The sequence below is a fragment of the Anguilla rostrata genome, chromosome 2 (assembly GCF_018555375.3).
Source record: "Anguilla rostrata isolate EN2019 chromosome 2, ASM1855537v3, whole genome shotgun sequence".
NCBI classification, from domain to species: Eukaryota; Metazoa; Chordata; class Actinopteri; order Anguilliformes; family Anguillidae; genus Anguilla; species Anguilla rostrata.
Window position 1 is genome coordinate 52077339 of NC_057934.1, and position 17764 is coordinate 52095102.

Genomic DNA, 17764 nt, shown 5'->3' on the forward strand with positions numbered 1-17764 from the left:
AATAAACTTAAATGCTCTGAGATGCTGTTCCAGAATTGCCTATAAAAATGTGATTCGGTTCTGATCTGTTGACTGAGAAGACGATGGTATATGGATCGTATCATTGCCATGCTCATCAAACCACTGGGTGACTGCACATGCTGTATGGATAGAGGAATTAAGATCCTAGGAGACACCTGCCCCTGCAGGAAGGAAATGCTGCAGCATGGGATGAAAATGATCAGTCAGGCAAATTAAGTAGTGATTACCATTAACCTTCTATGGGGATGAGTTCACCTAAGCCATGCCAGGAAAATGCACCCCGCATAATTATGGAACAAACTGCTTGAACAAAGAACTGTAAGCTTCTATAGGTGTGCATTACAAGTGCAGTTTTCCATTTGCCATGGTAATGGATGATTCATCTGATATCCCATTTCTCCACTGCTCAGTAGTCTATTGCCTCTGCTCTTTGTGTCGCTGTACTCTCAAAAGTGCACTGCCAGGCGTAATGAATGGTTTGTGCTCTGCAATCCGACTACAATATCCTGTTCTGTAAAGAGCTCAATGGACTACTCTTGCTGAAACTGCTTGCTCACACCCTAGATTGAAATTTGTAGTCAATTGATGTGGAGCTGCATGCCTCATGCACAAACATAATGGATTACGTGCCTAAATCTTTAGTGTTTACCTTTGTTGATGATGTCTTTCCTTGCCAACAGCACCTCAGACACTGTTTCTCATGTGAAATTAGCAACTTAAGCTGTCTTCATCACTGAAGATCCTGCCAAATATGCCCCAGCAGTCACGCCTCTTTCAAAGTGAGGCCTTATTTTTCTGGCCACAATCATGGGCAACTAGGCCTGTCCAGAATTTTTGTACACAACCATGAGCATTCTGGGATATTTATTGCTTCATTTTTATTTATTATTGTGCCACTCATTTAGGCTACTTAAGTGTTTCCACATTTTTGGCCACTGCCTGTATTATGAAATTCCCTAGCAATATAAGGATGTTGCACATCTCAGTGAGCTTTAGTGTTGAGGGATGAATAGAGCAGTAGGTTTCTAAGGTTCACTGTGCAGGCGGATCCCTGTGTGCTGCAGGAGGTCCTGTGGAGGGCAGCAGGACCCAGAGGAGCTGCAGCTGCTGAGCATAGAGGAGCTTGTCCCAGGCCTGCAGCCGCTGCTGCTGTGGATGGCCAATGCCATCGAGTTGCTTCATTTCATCCAGCAGGAGGTGCCCCAGCTACTGCGCTGGAGTCCTGAGGAAGAGGAGGAGGGTATGCCTTCATAAACACTCCTGAATATGAGGCTGTTCTGCAGGCAGTGACCATTACCCTGCTTCGCTTTAATTGTTGCTTTTTTGTAAATAGTGGATTCAAGTGCTTGTTTATTGCTGTCTAGAAGGAAAGGAAGTCATTGATTACCTTTAATTAATGCTAGGTTTAAAATATGTATATTGTATGAACTATTTATAGTATTACATATAGAACAGTGTTCACATGGACTTATAGATTTGGATCGATTTGGTTTATAGCAGATGTATGAACTTTGATTTTAGGTCTGGATTCACATTTGTCCTCCACGCAGTCTGCCAGCGAGGAGGCAATGACAGTCTTGGAGGAGGTGATAATGTTCACCTTCCAGCAGTCTGTTTACTACCTCACCAAAGTAAGTGTTCCACTCGTTGCCCTCTGCTGTTCCCACAAGAAAAGAAACCCTTATCTACAAGCAACATGCTGCGTCAAAAACAGGATGTGAGGATTTATAAATGCAGTATTGTATAGTGCACAAGACAAATTCAAACGGCTGAACCTGGCCCTAGTAAACTGCTTGGGAACGTACACATTTTGTGCGATATGCTTTGCATGGAGGTGATAGCATGTCCTTTCCTTGAAAAGAAGGCACAGCAAACCAACAATGCCCTGGCTCCATATGAAGGCCACATACCTCACAAATGGAAACGATGTGGGGGCATAGCTAGATGGGAATGCAGAGGAACGAACAGCATGGATCACAGTGTGTAATGTGTGTCATGCGATAGGAAAGCAGCTGTGATGTATGGGTAACAGGGCCTGGTATGTCCTCAGTGGGGAAAAACATGGTTCGGCTGCCGTCCCTGAGTCTCTGGGATGTGAAGTAGGTCAGGGCTGTCAGCATGGTAGGCAGGGTGCGTGTTTGATCATGAGTGTGTGTGTGTGTGTGTGTGTGCGTGTGTGCGCGTTTGTGTGTGTGTGCGCGTGTGCTCTGGAGAGGAGGAAAGGAGGGATTTTTCTCTCGTGGGAGAGGAAGGCATTTTCAGGCTCAACAGGACCTGCTGTATGTCAAAATAATGACCCTCTGATAGATTGTAGAGTGTTCCGGGCAAAGGTCACTGGTCCAGTATTTCTGTCATTTTTGTCAAAAGTATAAATATTATGTTTTTTGCTTGTTTGTTCATATGGTGGATTGCAGAAATTGCGAACCTTTCCTGATAGACGATAACAATGCTTGGACAGTAGTTCTGTTCGTAGGGAGACAAATGTGAAGGCAGACATGAAAATACCTGCTGCTGTAGCCATTGGAAACAGGGCATGTGCAAGCTTGCTCAGGGTCTGGTGGTTTAGTTAAGATACTTCGAAGTAAAATCAACAATCAGAGGCTTTGCCCCTTCGAACAAAGAACTGGAGGAAAACACTCGCCAAGTGGCTGCCAAGTAACCTCTGAATAACGGTGCATTGTTGCTGCCACACCGCAGCCCTGTACTGCACAGAGACCAGACAACAGGGGCATTGTGGAGCCCTGCCCACATGCTGGCTCTGCCTGACACTCGTTGGCTGTGCTGCCGTTGAAGCAAAGCAGCTGTGTGCCTCCAGGATTCTCTGGTCTGTTAATCAATGCTGTCCTTATTCACTCAGTGATTGGGGTTTCTTGTTGGTAGTAAAAGAAAATGTACTTATGAATACATTATAGTCGTTGTAATGCTTGGAGTATTCCTCTCGGGTTTTATTTGCCTGATGCATTTTATGATGGTGTGGATTTACTAAATGGGCATCATTTATCAAATGTTTGTCCAAAAATTTGGCTGTAATCTTTTTTTGTATACTTTTATGTATTCACACCACTGATATTTTTCTGAATGATATGAACGTGATCTGAACTAGTTGTATTTACCTGAAGATCTAATATATTAATTAACAATGAAAAATTTATTAATGTTAATTAATGTGGTATTGAGAACCTGCTGTGACCAGTGGGGTACTTTTTCATTAAACAGTCTTTGGAAATGGTCAGTGATATGATGGCCCTTGGGACATTATCTGCCAAATCACTGTGAAACAGATTCTTTATAGAATCATAGTTATGGGAATGACAGTAGCTGACAAACACCTTTTTTGTCCTTTTACAAAGTCTGTTGACCTGCGCTTCTCAAGGCCCTGAGGTTACGTGTTACCACTGCATGGGAAAGAGTACAAAGCAATTGGCATTGTGCTTAGTGGAAAGGAAGCTCTGCGCAACATTCGTTATGCGTTGAGCCAATCAGGAAGCAGCTGTGGTCCAAAGAGGAGCAGGGAGCAGCCGGGGAAAAGTGGGCTCACTGTCTGTTTCCTCTGCAGGAAGAGAACAGGGAAGTGGGCCAGTGTTGTCATGGTTTTTGAGAGGACCATCCACTCCAGAGGGAGGGGTAGACAGTTCCAGAGGTCAACAGCTAAAGCCCAGGGTCATGTGGATAACATGGAAAGGAGTAGTTACTGACGTTCGCGTATTAGCACACCTTTCGAGCTTGTTATCAGTGACAGTGTTGGTATTATGGTTCTGATGTCCAAGTTGGGGAACTAATGGGGAGCATGTGCCACTTGCGTATTACAACTAGAATTTCAATAATCTTGAATTCCATGAGCTGTATAGTAACATCAGCCATTGCCTTTTCCATTTCTGCTTTGATATGGAGGAGCCCATGTTTTGAGTAATCCCCTGTTTTACCAGAGGGTTGAGACTGGGTTTGTGCAAGGCTGAGAAATGTCCCCTGAGTGTGTTCCTCCTTATCTGTGAGTTGTAATGATGAGATGATGGTGGCCTCAGGACTGTGAAGTCTCAATATGTGGTGTGATGCTACTGAATTCATCTACAGCTGCTTGGGGATTTACTGCCCACAATCAGTGAGGCTACAAATAAAGCTATATTATGAAGCTTTTATTAAGGAAAATATTTCCTGGACGTCTCTGAAGTCTTATCATACTGTATGATTTTTTGAATGTATGAGTGTGGCTCTTTCTGCTTGCATTTAAAGGCTTTGATTTATGAATAGGATACTGATGAGAGGAAATATTTTATGCCGCAACACTCATGAATATATTGTTTACACTTCTTGTTTTTTGATGAATTTATCATTCAGACATAACAAAACATAAAGTATATAACTGTACAGATATAACAGAGCTTTATGTCTGTGGTTTCTAATTGTTGGAAAGAATTTCATATTTCATTCTTAGTTTCGGTTATGATTTATATTCTGGCTGCCCTTCGAGGAGTATTGTTTCAGCAGTGATTTATTTGCTATGGTCCCTCCGGTCATTCAGACAGCAACTTTAGTTTTCACATTATATGACTTATAACGGAAGACTTACTGAAGACATAAAGGAAATTAGATCATTGTTAATATTATACATTCATACATGTTTGGTTTTATATTATGTCTTGGTATGTCACACTTTTTACTGTTGACTTAAAAGGTCAGCTGACATAGGAATGCATGGTGCCTGCTATTATATGGTAAGACCTCCTAATCTTCAAAGCTTTCTCCCTGTCACATCCCCCTCTGTATTTGCCATAGGCTTTGCCTGTGGGTGCTGCTGGTCGCCTCATTGGCTTCGGCAAATACGGAGAATGGGTTACCTTAAAGGGTAAAAGGACCTAAGAGCTGGACCACTCATACACAGGCCAGGCTACTCATTGTGCTTACTCAGTGTGAAAGTGAAAGCTAAAGCATAGCATAGGTTTGCCTGCCTGACCACCATGCCTCCATGAGGGCTGTCTCCAGCCGAGCTTCCTCTGCTATGAGGTCAAGAATTGACATGTTCTGAGAAGGTGCCCGGTGCTATTTATTGGTGTGAGCATCAGCGCCAAACAGAAGGCCATGCAGGTGGTCAAATCTCTTTGCTTCCCAACAGTGTTTTGACATTTGTTCTTTTCACAATTTAAACTATATGAGCTAAAACCTTGCTCATTCCCCCATCACAAAAAAATGTGGCAATACTTCTGTACAACTATGTTTTTTAACACTTCAAAATGTTACATGTTAACTTCCAGTCAGCAGTGGATCCAGTGAGCCCATCTGTTTGGTGGTAGCTTACCTCAGAGTGGGGGTGGGGCAGGGGGTAAACTGCTCCCCCACCCCCCCCCCGTCATCTAATGAGACCACCCTCTCAGTAATGTGACTGTAAAGTTCACCACAGCAGTTCCCACACTGTTAATCCCCTGCCAGGCTGGCTCTGCTGAGCTGACAATGGGACAGAGCACAGAGCTGCCAGCACCCCAAATCCACACTCACTGGGGCTGGCAGAAGGAAAGGCCATGTTTTGGGCACTTGAGTGCCCATTGCACAATTTAATATTCCTCCTGGGCTCTGTTTCTAAACAGACAGTTTGGGCAGGGACTCTACTGCTGTTTGTCTTTTTTAAGGGCTTGGCTTTTGGAAAGCAGAGACCATTTTGTTTACAACTTTGAGTAGTGGCTTGGGTGTTTATTTTCGGTTTCTATAAATGCTGTGGCAAAAATAGGACGTTTCTGTCTTAGCGGTAGACCAGTCTTATATAAGAAAGTAGAGTCACAAGCTTGGGTTCTGAGCAAGGAAAGCAGTGTCTTAGAGTGACTGGGCTGTGTGAATGTTACATGAGGGACATTTTCATCTCTCTCTGAGCCCAAACCCACTTACAACGACTTCAACACTAGCTTGACCCTCCCACTTTTTCTGTCACGCTGAAGTAAGCCTTTAAACCCTGAATTAGGAGTGCACTCTTCTCTCTAGTGAAGTTCTCACCTCCCTCTCAGAGATTTAATTCACCATCCTGCTTAAATCTGTCCTTAATTTCAAAGACCATTAACTGAGAGAGGGTAGAAAGAGGGAGCAAGTGTCTTAGGTTATGTCTGTCATCTCTTTTCCTTTCACTCTTGCGGTTCCATGTTTTTCCAGTACTCTGGGACTCATAGTGCTTCACAGTGTGCCTGTGCAAGCGAGTGTTCTCTGTCAGAATTGGCTGTGATTTGTAGAGAAAATTTATATCAAAGGTAAACAGAGCCATGAATAAGGTTAACTTGCTCAGTAAACCTAAAATAACAAAGATTAAAACTCAAATGTTTACCCGGAGCACATTTCTCACACTTACATCTGGTAGAGGAGGAAGCAGCTGCTGGTATTGCTCAGAGAACAAAAGCATGTTTTGGTAGTTTGAGTTCCTGTAAAAGATGTACTGACTCCCAGTACAGGCTCCAGACTCTTGATAAATGCTGTGAGGTGATGTGGCAAATTTCCTTTCACCATTTGTACATAGCTGTCAGGCTGTTACATAGAGGCAGAGGGTTCAGCACTTTTTCTTGTCAGCACTATAAAAGTTTATAGTACACGTGGATTACACTGGACCCAATCTTTACAAGCTGAGAAAATAGGCTACCATTCATTACTGTTTACTTTTCAGATTATCTGGTGTGAATGTGATGAGGTGTTTTTAGCTCATTTTATTTTTTTGCGATTAGTTTATTAGACAAGCAAATTAAATCACAACGAAACTGCAACACAAAGATTACGCTGAACAAACAGCAGTTTGTAAAATGCTGCCCACACAAGGAAGGCTGGGTATCATAGGAATTTTGTGCATGGGAGTTTTTGTTGGCAGGAGTTTGAGTTTTGGCTGAGAAAGGTGCAGCTGTCTGTGTACAATTAGCAGAGCTGGGACAAAGCTGGTGTTGTCAGGCTCTGCCAACATAAAGAGCCCTTGAGCAGCAGAGAAGCAGGGCTTGACTGAAGCACCATCCAAACCAGGACAACCCTATGCTGGATCTGCTGTGTCTTCAGGAATTTCACACTGGCCTTTCTCAGCAGGCCTTGTCTCTGCGGTCAGATGCCGCGGTGTCTTGTAGATGGAATCTGATTTCACTTTGCATTTCTGCACTGGAAGGTTGTCATTTGTTGGACAGTGAATTAGTTGGTTGCTGTTTCATGTACATTGCCTTTCACTTGAATACCTTCTGATATCCCAGTAGGTTTTTCAAACCAAACAGTTTTCTGTGTCCTGACAGAAAGCTGGCTCTGAAAGAGGGGTGTGTTGCTGGAATTAATGGAGAGGGTGAGAGGGGAGGGCTGATGAGATGGCTGGAGTAGGTGGGAGACGTGTTAGTTTCCTCAGGAATCTCCGGGCAGGTTCATCCTCAGGGAACATGGAGTGCTATGAGTAGTGTAATCTTATCTCTGGCCCGTGACTCCACGTGATGTATTGACCTTCTGCCATGTGGGGACAGTGTCCAGGCCCCAGTGAGGAGACTCCGTCTTCTTTATCAGAGGAAGCCAGATTTAGCTTTATTTTTCTTAACCCGTTACTCACCAAGTGCTTTACTCACAAATGAACCAGCAAGCAAACTGAATGTTATCAGTAAAAGCAGCACCACACAAGTGCAACTTTGCATTTCCTGCTAACATAATGCAGAATTTCCGCAGGTACTAGCAACAGTCAACAGTTCTTACTGTTAAGTATAAGTCAATATGATGAACTAGTGATGTTACTGATTGTAAATGGTGGCATTGTATGTATTCAGGGTGTGTGAACAATGGTAAAGAACGAATATAAAATGTTCTTACTCCTACCCTTCATGATCCTGCAGACCCTGTACATGGCGCTGCCAGGCCTGTTGGACAGTAATCCCTTCTCAGAGAATGGTCAACTTCTGGTCCCAGAGGGTGTCAGGAGCATCCTAGACATCCTGAAGGAGACGCTGCGGCTGCTCACCTCCTTCCAGGTGCACACAGAGATCGCCTCCCAGCTCTTCGCCTATCTTTTCTTCTTCACCAACGCCTCGCTCTTCAACGCCCTCATGGAGAGAGGTGAGCACCCAGGGACTCTTCATGGTCAAAATGCCTCATGCCAGGCCTGTTTCACTTAATGCAGTAACACTGAGGAATTTTGTAGCCTATGCCTTGGTCTTGTGTAAAAAACTAGAAATTAGTGGTATATATTTTATTTCAGCATAAATGATGTAGAATGTATGAGAGTGAAAAACTGCGATGGAGAAAAATATCCAGGACTATATGTGTATTACTGAATGGAAACAGGAATTTTTATATATTTGGAAATTGAGGGGTTTTTCCCCTGAATAGATTTCAAATTTGAGCATTTAAGAATGTGTTTATTGAGGCCCTCTGCTATCATGTCATTGTGGGTGATCCATTATTTGAGTGAGTTGTGTTTGTACATGAGCAAATTGAAGAGCTTAGCCAGCTGTATGCTTTTTATGTATGTTGCTTCCTGCAGGTATGTAGTTGAGTTAATAAGCAGCAATGGACTGGCTGTATGGATTATTTACTGTTGTGATGTTTTAACTATTCATTGATGCTTTAAATATTGTCTGTTGCCTCGTGTTGCATTTTTTGTAAAGTGACTTTGATAGCGCTGTTACATGTGAAGGTTCTGGAGGAGGCTTTTACCAGTGGTCCCGAGGGGTTCAGATCCGGGCCAATCTGGACCTTCTCATGGACTGGACACAGAGTGTGGAACTGGGCGATCTGGCGTCAGACTTCTTCCAAAAGCTCTCCTCAGCTGCCAACCTGCTAGCCACACCCAAGGAAAACCTACTGCAGGTAAGTTCTCTTTGGTAGTCCGCACAACCTCCCCGTGACCACATTTATTTGGCATGCCATTTCTCGATGTCGGACTGTCCACATCACCCTTAATTGCTGCATTACATCCCAGGAGATAGCACTGTTTCATGTGTCCTTTGTCTGATGAGCTTTGTAAAAGCAATGTGTGTGTTAACCCACTGGGTATGTTTTATAAATTTCAACATTGAGAGTGTCTGCAAGCACACTTTCAAGTTTGCTATTACTCCCCACACCAAAAGCATAGGGTTATAAGGGGAGTAAAATATATTTTGAAAGTTGGGGTGCACTGATCGTGAATTTTTATAGCCGATTCTGGTTTTCCGATTTTTTAAAAGCCAAATCCGCCAATTCCGATAGCCGATTTTTAAAGTTTCTGTATTTTTTATTTTGTGTTATGGAGTGGAAACTGGCAGGTTCTAATCCCCAGGCAATCGCTCGGGGCACCCCTGTTTGAAAGTGTACATTCTCATGCTATAACATCTGTGTTTGGCAACCCTCTGGCATGTGGTAAACCACAACACTTGCACTGAGCAGAACATGTGTCTGTTTTCACAGCTTATCTACACATTATAAAATTCACAGGCGAGTGGTTGGCAAGGATTAAACTGAAGAGCCCTAATCATATAACAGAAAAACGTACAGACACACAGTGAATAGCTGAAATGATGTTAAATTAGCCACCACAAATTGAGAAATTGTCATGATGGCTCTTGGATATTCAGAGTAATGGGAAAGCTGCCATCTTGGTCACTGCAGCTTAAAAACTCCACTTTAAAATATCTGAGATTCATTCATTGATTTTAAATTATTCATCAAAAATGTCGTCTGTTTCTTGCAGTGTATTGTAAGGAAACTCTGAGAAAGCGGTCATCCAAACAAAACACATCTTGATATGATGTTAAAGTGAGAGGACTGCCATGTCAGTTGGGCATGTATTTTTCCCATTTGAAAAATGGAAAACTCCTAAGGCTTATATTCAAGTGCAACCTTGAAATATTGGTGGTCTTTAACAATTTGGGAAATTCTGAGTAAACTTCAGACGACAAACTAGTGCAGGTTAGTTCATCCTTACCTGCACACATCATTCCCTCTCATCTGATAAAAAGGGGGAGCTTCAGGAAGTGCAGAGTGAAATGTCTGTGTAATTGCGATGTGTTAAATTTGTGAGGTAGTTGGGGCAATAAAGAAAGGAAACCATAAAGATTACTGGTCGCAACACAAACAAAGGTCAGAAAGTACGACACAAAGCAGTTTGCTCTTTTAAAATTTATGAGCCTTGAAATGTTCTTTGAGTGCTTTTTTTGGGAAGGAGGCTGATGTCATGTCCATTGTAGTGGAAATAAAATCTGCTGTTCGCCTTCTGGAAGGGCTCTGACTCCAGCGCTGCTCACCTATTAACTTATAGTAGTTGACATACAGCCTAGTTTACAACCTTGTCTGTCTTGCTCTGTGAATAAAGGAAAGTTCTTTGGAGAGGTGTGACCTCAGTGATGACAATGCATGATGTCATCCAGAAATCATTCAGGAGACTCTGTATGTACTCTGTAAGATTGACGTTTTTTGGAGTTCTCACTGAATTGGGTTGGAGTTTTCACTCATTGTCCTCTGGAATGGGTGTAAAAAGCACAATGGGTGAATTTAAGTGGACACAAAGTTATTTCAGTGCTGAATAAAAGGAGTTCCCTTCATTGAGGTAGTACAGTGCTACTCACGTAGTGATTCATCGCCCCACATTGCACTAGGATTACATGACTCAATTAAATGGATCCTCACAGATATTGCTTGAATGCCATGTTTGTTGTTTTTAAAAAGAAATAGCAAATGATTTATTCTATCAGTCATTTGTGACATTTTGGGAAGTCTTAATAACCTAGTTCTTATTTGTTTTTAAAAAAATGTTTAACATTTTTAAGTGTATTCATATAGTCCCTCTGAATACACACATTGACTGTGAGGCCACTACAGTTTTTAGTACAGGGACTCTCACTTTGTTTTGTTACAGTCTGCACATACCACCTCCTACCCTCAGGGCTTTAATGGCTGTGAGAATTTTGTTCGTCCACAGAAAGAACTTTCAGACTGTTAATGACACATACTGCATAAAATTGATGCTCGGAGGTTGGATTTGCATGTTATTGCTTTGCATTTGGTTACATTTTGTGGTTTGTAGAACAGAATCTTTTCTGCGACACACCCACGGTCCCACCCTTTATATTTCTAATTTTCCGTCTGTCTCTCTATCACATTCTCCCATAGTTCTCTATGTGGGATGAAAATTGTGACTGATGTGGTCATGTTATTGTGTCATTTATCCAGTTGGAGAATCACATGCAACCTCAGAATCATACCACCACCCAATTAAGTAATTGTAACAAGTCTTTTTGTTTATTTTGACCCATTTTGATAAATCCTTCACAGACAGACTGTCTAAACTTAAATATTTCTCAACAGAAATAGCCTCAGGATGAGTGTGTACTGGAAAGCCATAATTTCTATCTGTGGTTCATCCTAGAAAGGAAACTTTGACCACAAAATATGTTTGTTGTCAGTCATGGTTCTAATCATCAGAACTGGGGTAAGAAGACTTTTGCATGTGCTAAAAGTAAACTGAGTAAGGTTTCCCTACTTTTTGATCAATTTTTATTTTCATGTGAAAAACAGTAAAATAGATACATGTCTTACAACATAATTTAGAGATAATTCAGAAGGCACTATAATGTTTGCATCTTGCAGCAGCTCATAAGTTTCAGATTTACAGAATACATCTCAGAATAATTCAACAGGAATTTCCCTTGTTACCTACTATAATCACTGTAGCCTCATTTTTGAATGACGGGCTATGGGTCCTGAGCACAGAATAGTGCTGGCTGGGCACTCCATGACAGAATGAAACTTCACACACAGGACACAACCCTCAAATATGCCATGTGGCTTGAGATTCAGGAATACACTTGGAATTTGTCCTCAGCTTTTTCTTGTTTTTCTTTGCTTGGGGGAGCTCATTGAGACTGACAGTGTTCCTGGAATAGACATTTAGAGAAGGTCTGGGATAATTTGCCCTTGCTTTCTGCATCCCTGCTGACCCTCTAATCCAGTGCATGTCCTCTCACTGCCTTCCCTATGTCACTAAGCAGTTGGAAGAACACAGAAAGACACTGTGGCAGTGATCATAACCCATGAATGCATATATAGCTGGAATAGCCTGTGCTTCTTTTCATTAATTAATAAACAAAGAAGTGGTGTACAAAAAACACTAGATAGGAATTTACAGGTATGTTTGTACCGCCTGTTTTTTTCACCAATGGGTCACTTGAACTAAGGGTTGAGAATCACAGCTGCCTGGGTCCCGGGCTCAGTCTGTTGAGTCTGCTGCATTCTGCTGTGCAAGCATCTCTGTGGTGGGCATCCTGGCCTGTTAGAGCTGTAACCAGGCCGGAAGCTTGGCTGATGTATTCACTCAGTTCTCTGCATGGTGACTAATGCATCCCTCAAGAAGCAAATTAAATGAGATGAGCAAAAGGGTCAAAGTCTGGCTTCTGCAGCCACAGCAGTGAAAAATAGGAGATTGATTCAGTAACATGTAACATGAGATTTGACAGATCAAATATAGCACAAGTGAAATAATGTTAGTCAAAATGATACTATAGAGGAAAAGCACTCTTTACTTTATATGGTTGGCTGTGGCCTGCACATGTATTTTGGCCTGGAACTTTGAAATGTTAATATAGTTAGAGTGGACTAAATAGATCAGGATATTTCATGTTTAATGGCACAATGTATGTACAAGTACTGAACATGTTTTAAAAAATGTTCATAGTCAAGGATTTGTGAGGGACTTGGAATTGGAATACAAACTGGTATGCCAAATGGGATGTTTGTCTTAAAGAGAACAGACCATCTATCAGATGCATTAGTGCAGTCTCTGCCATATGAGAACTGATTTAGTTACAGTCAAGATGGCTAAATTAGGAGTCTTGAGGAGTTTGCCAGTGTAAGGGTGGGGCAGGGGTAGGCAGTACTGACAGGGTTGTGGTTGATGGATGAGAATATGGGGGAGGGGGTGGATACGGGGTCAGGGGTCAAGTGAACAATCTCATTGGTTGTTAGTGACAAAGTCAAAGATTATGTGGCCTAAAAGGGAATATTCATGCAAGCACCAGTTTTTTTCTGCATTGCTCGGAAGTGATCAGTCTCCAATGTGTTGTGGTGGTGACACACACCCCTTTGCTCAGTGTATTTAGCATGACTGGATGATACCTTACAGGAAACAGTCTGAACAGTCCTGAGGTTGCAGTTTAATCAGCCCCATAGCAATCAGTCCCTGTGTGATCTTTGGTGATGATACAGTCATCACCTTTGCTCAGTACACACTGGAGAAACCAGTACACCACAGGGCTTCTTTTTCATTCTTAAAATACCAAGAGTATGTTTGATCTTGTGTGTGAAAATCCAAAAGGTTATTAACTTTGACAGTTAAGCCAGTTGGCACCATTCCCACTCCGCACCACTCCTCAGCCTTAACATGCAATGACTTGTCTGATTGAACACACAATTGTTTTGTAGTACATTACGACATTTGGAATAGAAAAAATTTCAAATTGGAAAAATACGATATCAACTGAACTGTTTCCAGCCTCCTGAGATTTATTTCTCTCCAGCTGGTTTAGTTAAGCATCCTCATTGGACAATGCGTTTGTGTGTCCCTGCAGGCCTCCTGGCGCTCTCTGAGGGATGAGTTTGTGCATCTGAACCCCGCTCAGCTGCACCACATGCTGCGCGAATACAACCCAGGAAGGGCCTGTCCTGCCAGCTGGAGCCCCACACCAGAGGAGGCCAGTGCGGCCTTGAGCACTTGTGAGTGTTGGAGTGTTCAGTTCTTTGGTCTGTCTCTTTCTCAGGCCCACTGACCACATTTACATGCATATCATTAGACTGATCTTACCCCAGATAGGCTACTCAACTATTCCAGTTACGGCACAACCCATGTCAAAACCTGGTTATGTCCTTATTCCAAATGTGTGGAATCGGAATAACATAGGTTGCATATGCCATCAATAATCCATTCATCCATCCATTATCTATACACGCTTATCCTGGGCAGGGTCGTGGGGGGTGGTGGAGCCTATCCCAGCATTCATTGGGCGAGAGGCAGGAATACACCCTGGGCAGACTGCCAATCTATCGCAGGGAACACATACTGTACCATTCACTCACACACTCATTTGTGAGGTGTTTTGGGTGTTGAATTCAGCCAGCGAATGTCCTCATTTTAAGACAAAACAATACCAATGGGTCACACCCACTGAATTTTAATTGCTTTATGCATGTGGAATAATTACTATTCTGCTGAAAATTCTAGCTTAACCCAGTCTAAACTGGTAACGCTGGCTTAAGCTGCATTTTCAACACTTGTAGCTGGATTTAGCTGGCTGATCAGGTGTTCACCAGCTGACCAGCCTAAAGTTGCTCGGCCCATCACTTTGGCCACCAATTTACTCAACCAGCTTAACCAGCCAAAAACAAGCTTAGAATCCCAGCTTGTCTTAGCAGGAATTTTGACCAGGTTAGGATGCTGTTTAGTGCTGAATGGAGAATGTAAATGAAATATTCAGATAACCTTGTATGTGGGGAAAGATTGGTTTATTCTTTTCATTATGCATTTAAACGGCATAATCTGAATATGGCCATAATCAAAATAAGGATCGCTTTTCAGAATATGAATATGTGCATGTAAAGTGGTCTCTGACACACACAGTCCTCCCTGCATTTAGAACCATAAAGTAGGTTACTGGTTCTGAGGTCAGTTTTGTGATTGTTTCTCTCTTGGTTGGGCAAACAGTCTAGTGGAAAACTGGGTGGAGCTTCCAATGGAAAAGTGGGCCTGGTTCCCACATAGTGGAAACAGTGGGAAATGGGCATAAGGGTGGGGTTGGAACAGGGCAAAGCTGGCTAAGGCTCTGGCATGGCCACATTGCCTCAATGAGAGGGTAAGGCTCCCAACTCATATGTCACTTCAGTCACATCATTTTTGTTTTGTTATCACATTTGTTTCACAAATTATCAGTAGCTTGGATGTTATGGTAAGAACAGTACACAGGAATTACTCCTCTCTCACAGAATGAAGTCCTGGCAATCTTCTGTCTCTGATTTTCTGTGAGCCAAACTTCGGTTCTTCCAGAGTCTGCTTCTTGTTCTCATGACATCCTTGATTTCCACAGCTGATATCCTGGAAAGTTTCGACAACCATCCTCCCCTCATCCTGCCCAGCAAAAACTTCCATCTCGAGCTGGGGAGGCCCGTCAAGGATGCAAGTCTCTGTGCCCAGCTGGGCCGACTCCAGGAATTTCTCCTGGGTTTGGAAGAGCCGGTTGCCAGCCCTGTGATTCAGGTAATAGCCTCTCTGACCCTGAGGCTCACGTTTCTGTAATCGGGTCTTCAGTCCACTGAAATCCAGCACTGTGGGAAGTGCTTTCATGCACAGAAAATGCATCACACAGTCTTTTTATTTATTAATTGCTCTAATGCAGCATGTGTATATATGGGCTCAGAGCCACTATTATATGTTTATCCAGCTGTGTAAATAGACAATATGTTGTGTATAAGGGTACCCTATGTATGTTGCCCTGTTAAGAAAATGAATAATCGAAAGACATGCAAAGTGATGTGGTTTCTGTACTTATTCAGAATTGTCACTCCAAGGCAGAGGAGGAAACCGCGTCAGAGGTCTTTCCTCCCTTTGTTGGGCGGCGGAGTTCAGAGGCTGCCATGGAACCCAAGGTCACTGATGTGGCAATTGCCCCAGGAGAGGAAGAAGAGTCAGCGTCGCGAGGGGCGACTGCGGTCCCACCCTCTCATGTCAGAATGTCATGCGGCACCAGTGGCGGTGACCTCAGCACCTGCAAGGCGGTTCTCACCCAAAAGCTGAAGAACCTGGAGCTTCAGAGCTCCCTGGCAGGAGAGCCAGGCCTCAGCTGCCACAAACGGCTGGCCCTGGACCCTTCCTGCCTGCTGACTCCGCCCAACACACCCCAAGGCCAGGAGCAGGCTGAGCTGGAAGTTGACGCACAGGAGGGCGCTGTCCGGCACGCCTTGACTGTCAGCCAGAACTCTGCGGGATGTGAGGGCAAAGGTAACAGGAGAGCTCTTACTGTAATTACAATGTTTACATGGCTTCTTTTATGGACTGGAGTTGAGCAAAACGTGAGCACACATTGTTAAGTACAGGCTTATGTACTGCCTCTGTCCCTCTTATTTTTGGAGATATTCACCGAATTGTCTAGAACCAGTTAGAAATTAGTTAACTGTGGGAATAACAGGCTGAACTTGGCCATTTTGTTTTGTCTGTTTTTTTGGTTGTTCAATGTAGAGACGGACTGCTTCAAAAGACAGAGGAGGAGTCCTCTTTAACTCTCATCTTTTACTCTTTTGTTTCAAACACAAATATTTACTACAGGATGCATTTAAAGCTTTTCTTTCAGGCCTTTTCCAAGTTCAAAAGGACCCACTTTATGTCAGTGGATTCTGGTCTTAAGGTTGTTATATTGGATGTTTTACTTTTTGTGTGCTCTGCTTTATCTATACTGTTTGAAATTCAGAAGGATGTAAAGAAAGAAGTTCACAACCCACTTATATGGCTTTACCACAATGAGTGCTGTTCTCACACCTCTTCACCAAGCCACTCACCATGCCATAGACACTCATGTAAACAAGCCTTGTTTCACTCCGACAAACTTGCAGTGGTTAGGCTAATACATTTATTTGGCTAAAAAGCATTAAATGGATACTTTATAAATAAGACCTCAGGGTAGTTTTTTAATGTCTTCTATGCCTTAGTTTGGGCTGACCTTGTGATCCTTCCATTTACAGTTTTACAATCACCAATGAAATTTTGTAATTTACATTTGAAAGCTACTTTTCATTTGATAGATTTTTCAGATATGTTTCTTAAAAATAAGAATCAGGCATAATTACTTGATAATTCTGTATTTACTAGTATGATGACACTGTCATGTGTATTGTGTCACAAAATCCTATGACACAATTTTATGTCACTTTATTTGAAGTGTTACCTTAGCCATCCAGGGTATTGTTGTGGATACCACACTTTAAAGTTTATTTGATAATAATTTAAGGTGATGTTCATGTGTTATGGGTCCCTCATAATGTGAAAAGTTTGGGAGAACTTACCGTGCTTACTTTTCAGTGTGAAAACTAATTCTGGTTTAAGAGAGCCATGCTATTATAGAAAATTTAAGAGCAATTTAATGGAAGAGCAGGTCACCAGGGATATCTTATCCTTGAAATACTCCTTAAAACTGCAATGCTTAGTGCACCGATTGGACATGTGACCAAAACTACAGATGTAATTGTTTGTACCCTAAGGTGAGAGTTTGCCACCAGAATCCATTGAGGAGAGGAATGGGAGTGAGGAAGAGGAGGAGGAAGAGGTGTTTGCTGTGGAGCTGCAGAGGGGACCCCATGGACTAGGGATGGCCCTGGTGGATGGAATGGTCAGTGAATAGTGAAGGAGTATTTATTTGCATAGCTTATTTGTTTAAAAAAATGTTTCATTGTATAGCACTTGTTATACAATGAAGTGCTATTCTGTAGAAGGATTCCATGACAAAAAATAAAAAGGCAATAAAAAGACCAACACGTGGTAGTAATAAGATATCTAAATCACAAGCATAAGCAAAGCTCTAGGTCATTACATCTGCTCAACCCTCCCAAATTCCATAACAGCATTATCTGTCAAATGCTTTGGCTCTGTGCATTAAGACTAGAACCCAACTGTTGCTCTGATGGTGCCAGGATCCACAAGAACCTTAGTTATACAGTGCAATGTAAAAACTGATTGAAATCTAACTATATTTTTGGACAAAAAGTACACAAGAAATCCTAGAAAACTGATTACTTTGACTGACCTTTCTTGACC

The 17764-nt window shown here is 42.5% G+C and overlaps 1 protein-coding gene across 2 annotated transcripts in view; it reads left to right on the forward strand.

Annotated features, from left to right (window-relative positions):
- The window catches only part of radil2b (Ras association and DIL domains 2b), a 33066-nt gene that overhangs the window by 12792 nt on the left and 2510 nt on the right, over nt 1-17764 (forward strand). The window contains exons 7-14 of one of the 2 annotated variants that reach the window (XM_064323001.1): nt 1086-1261; nt 1543-1652; nt 7836-8055; nt 8636-8808; nt 13539-13683; nt 15048-15217; nt 15529-15958; nt 17212-17339. In XM_064323001.1, coding sequence (XP_064179071.1) covers nt 1086-1261; nt 1543-1652; nt 7836-8055; nt 8636-8808; nt 13539-13683; nt 15048-15217; nt 15529-15958; nt 17212-17339 — 1552 coding nt within the window. Of the gene's footprint in view, nt 1-1085; nt 1262-1542; nt 1653-7835; nt 8056-8635; nt 8809-13538; nt 13684-15047; nt 15218-15513; nt 15959-17211; nt 17340-17764 lie in introns of both variants that reach the window. The other variant, XM_064323000.1, reaches the window with a different exon arrangement.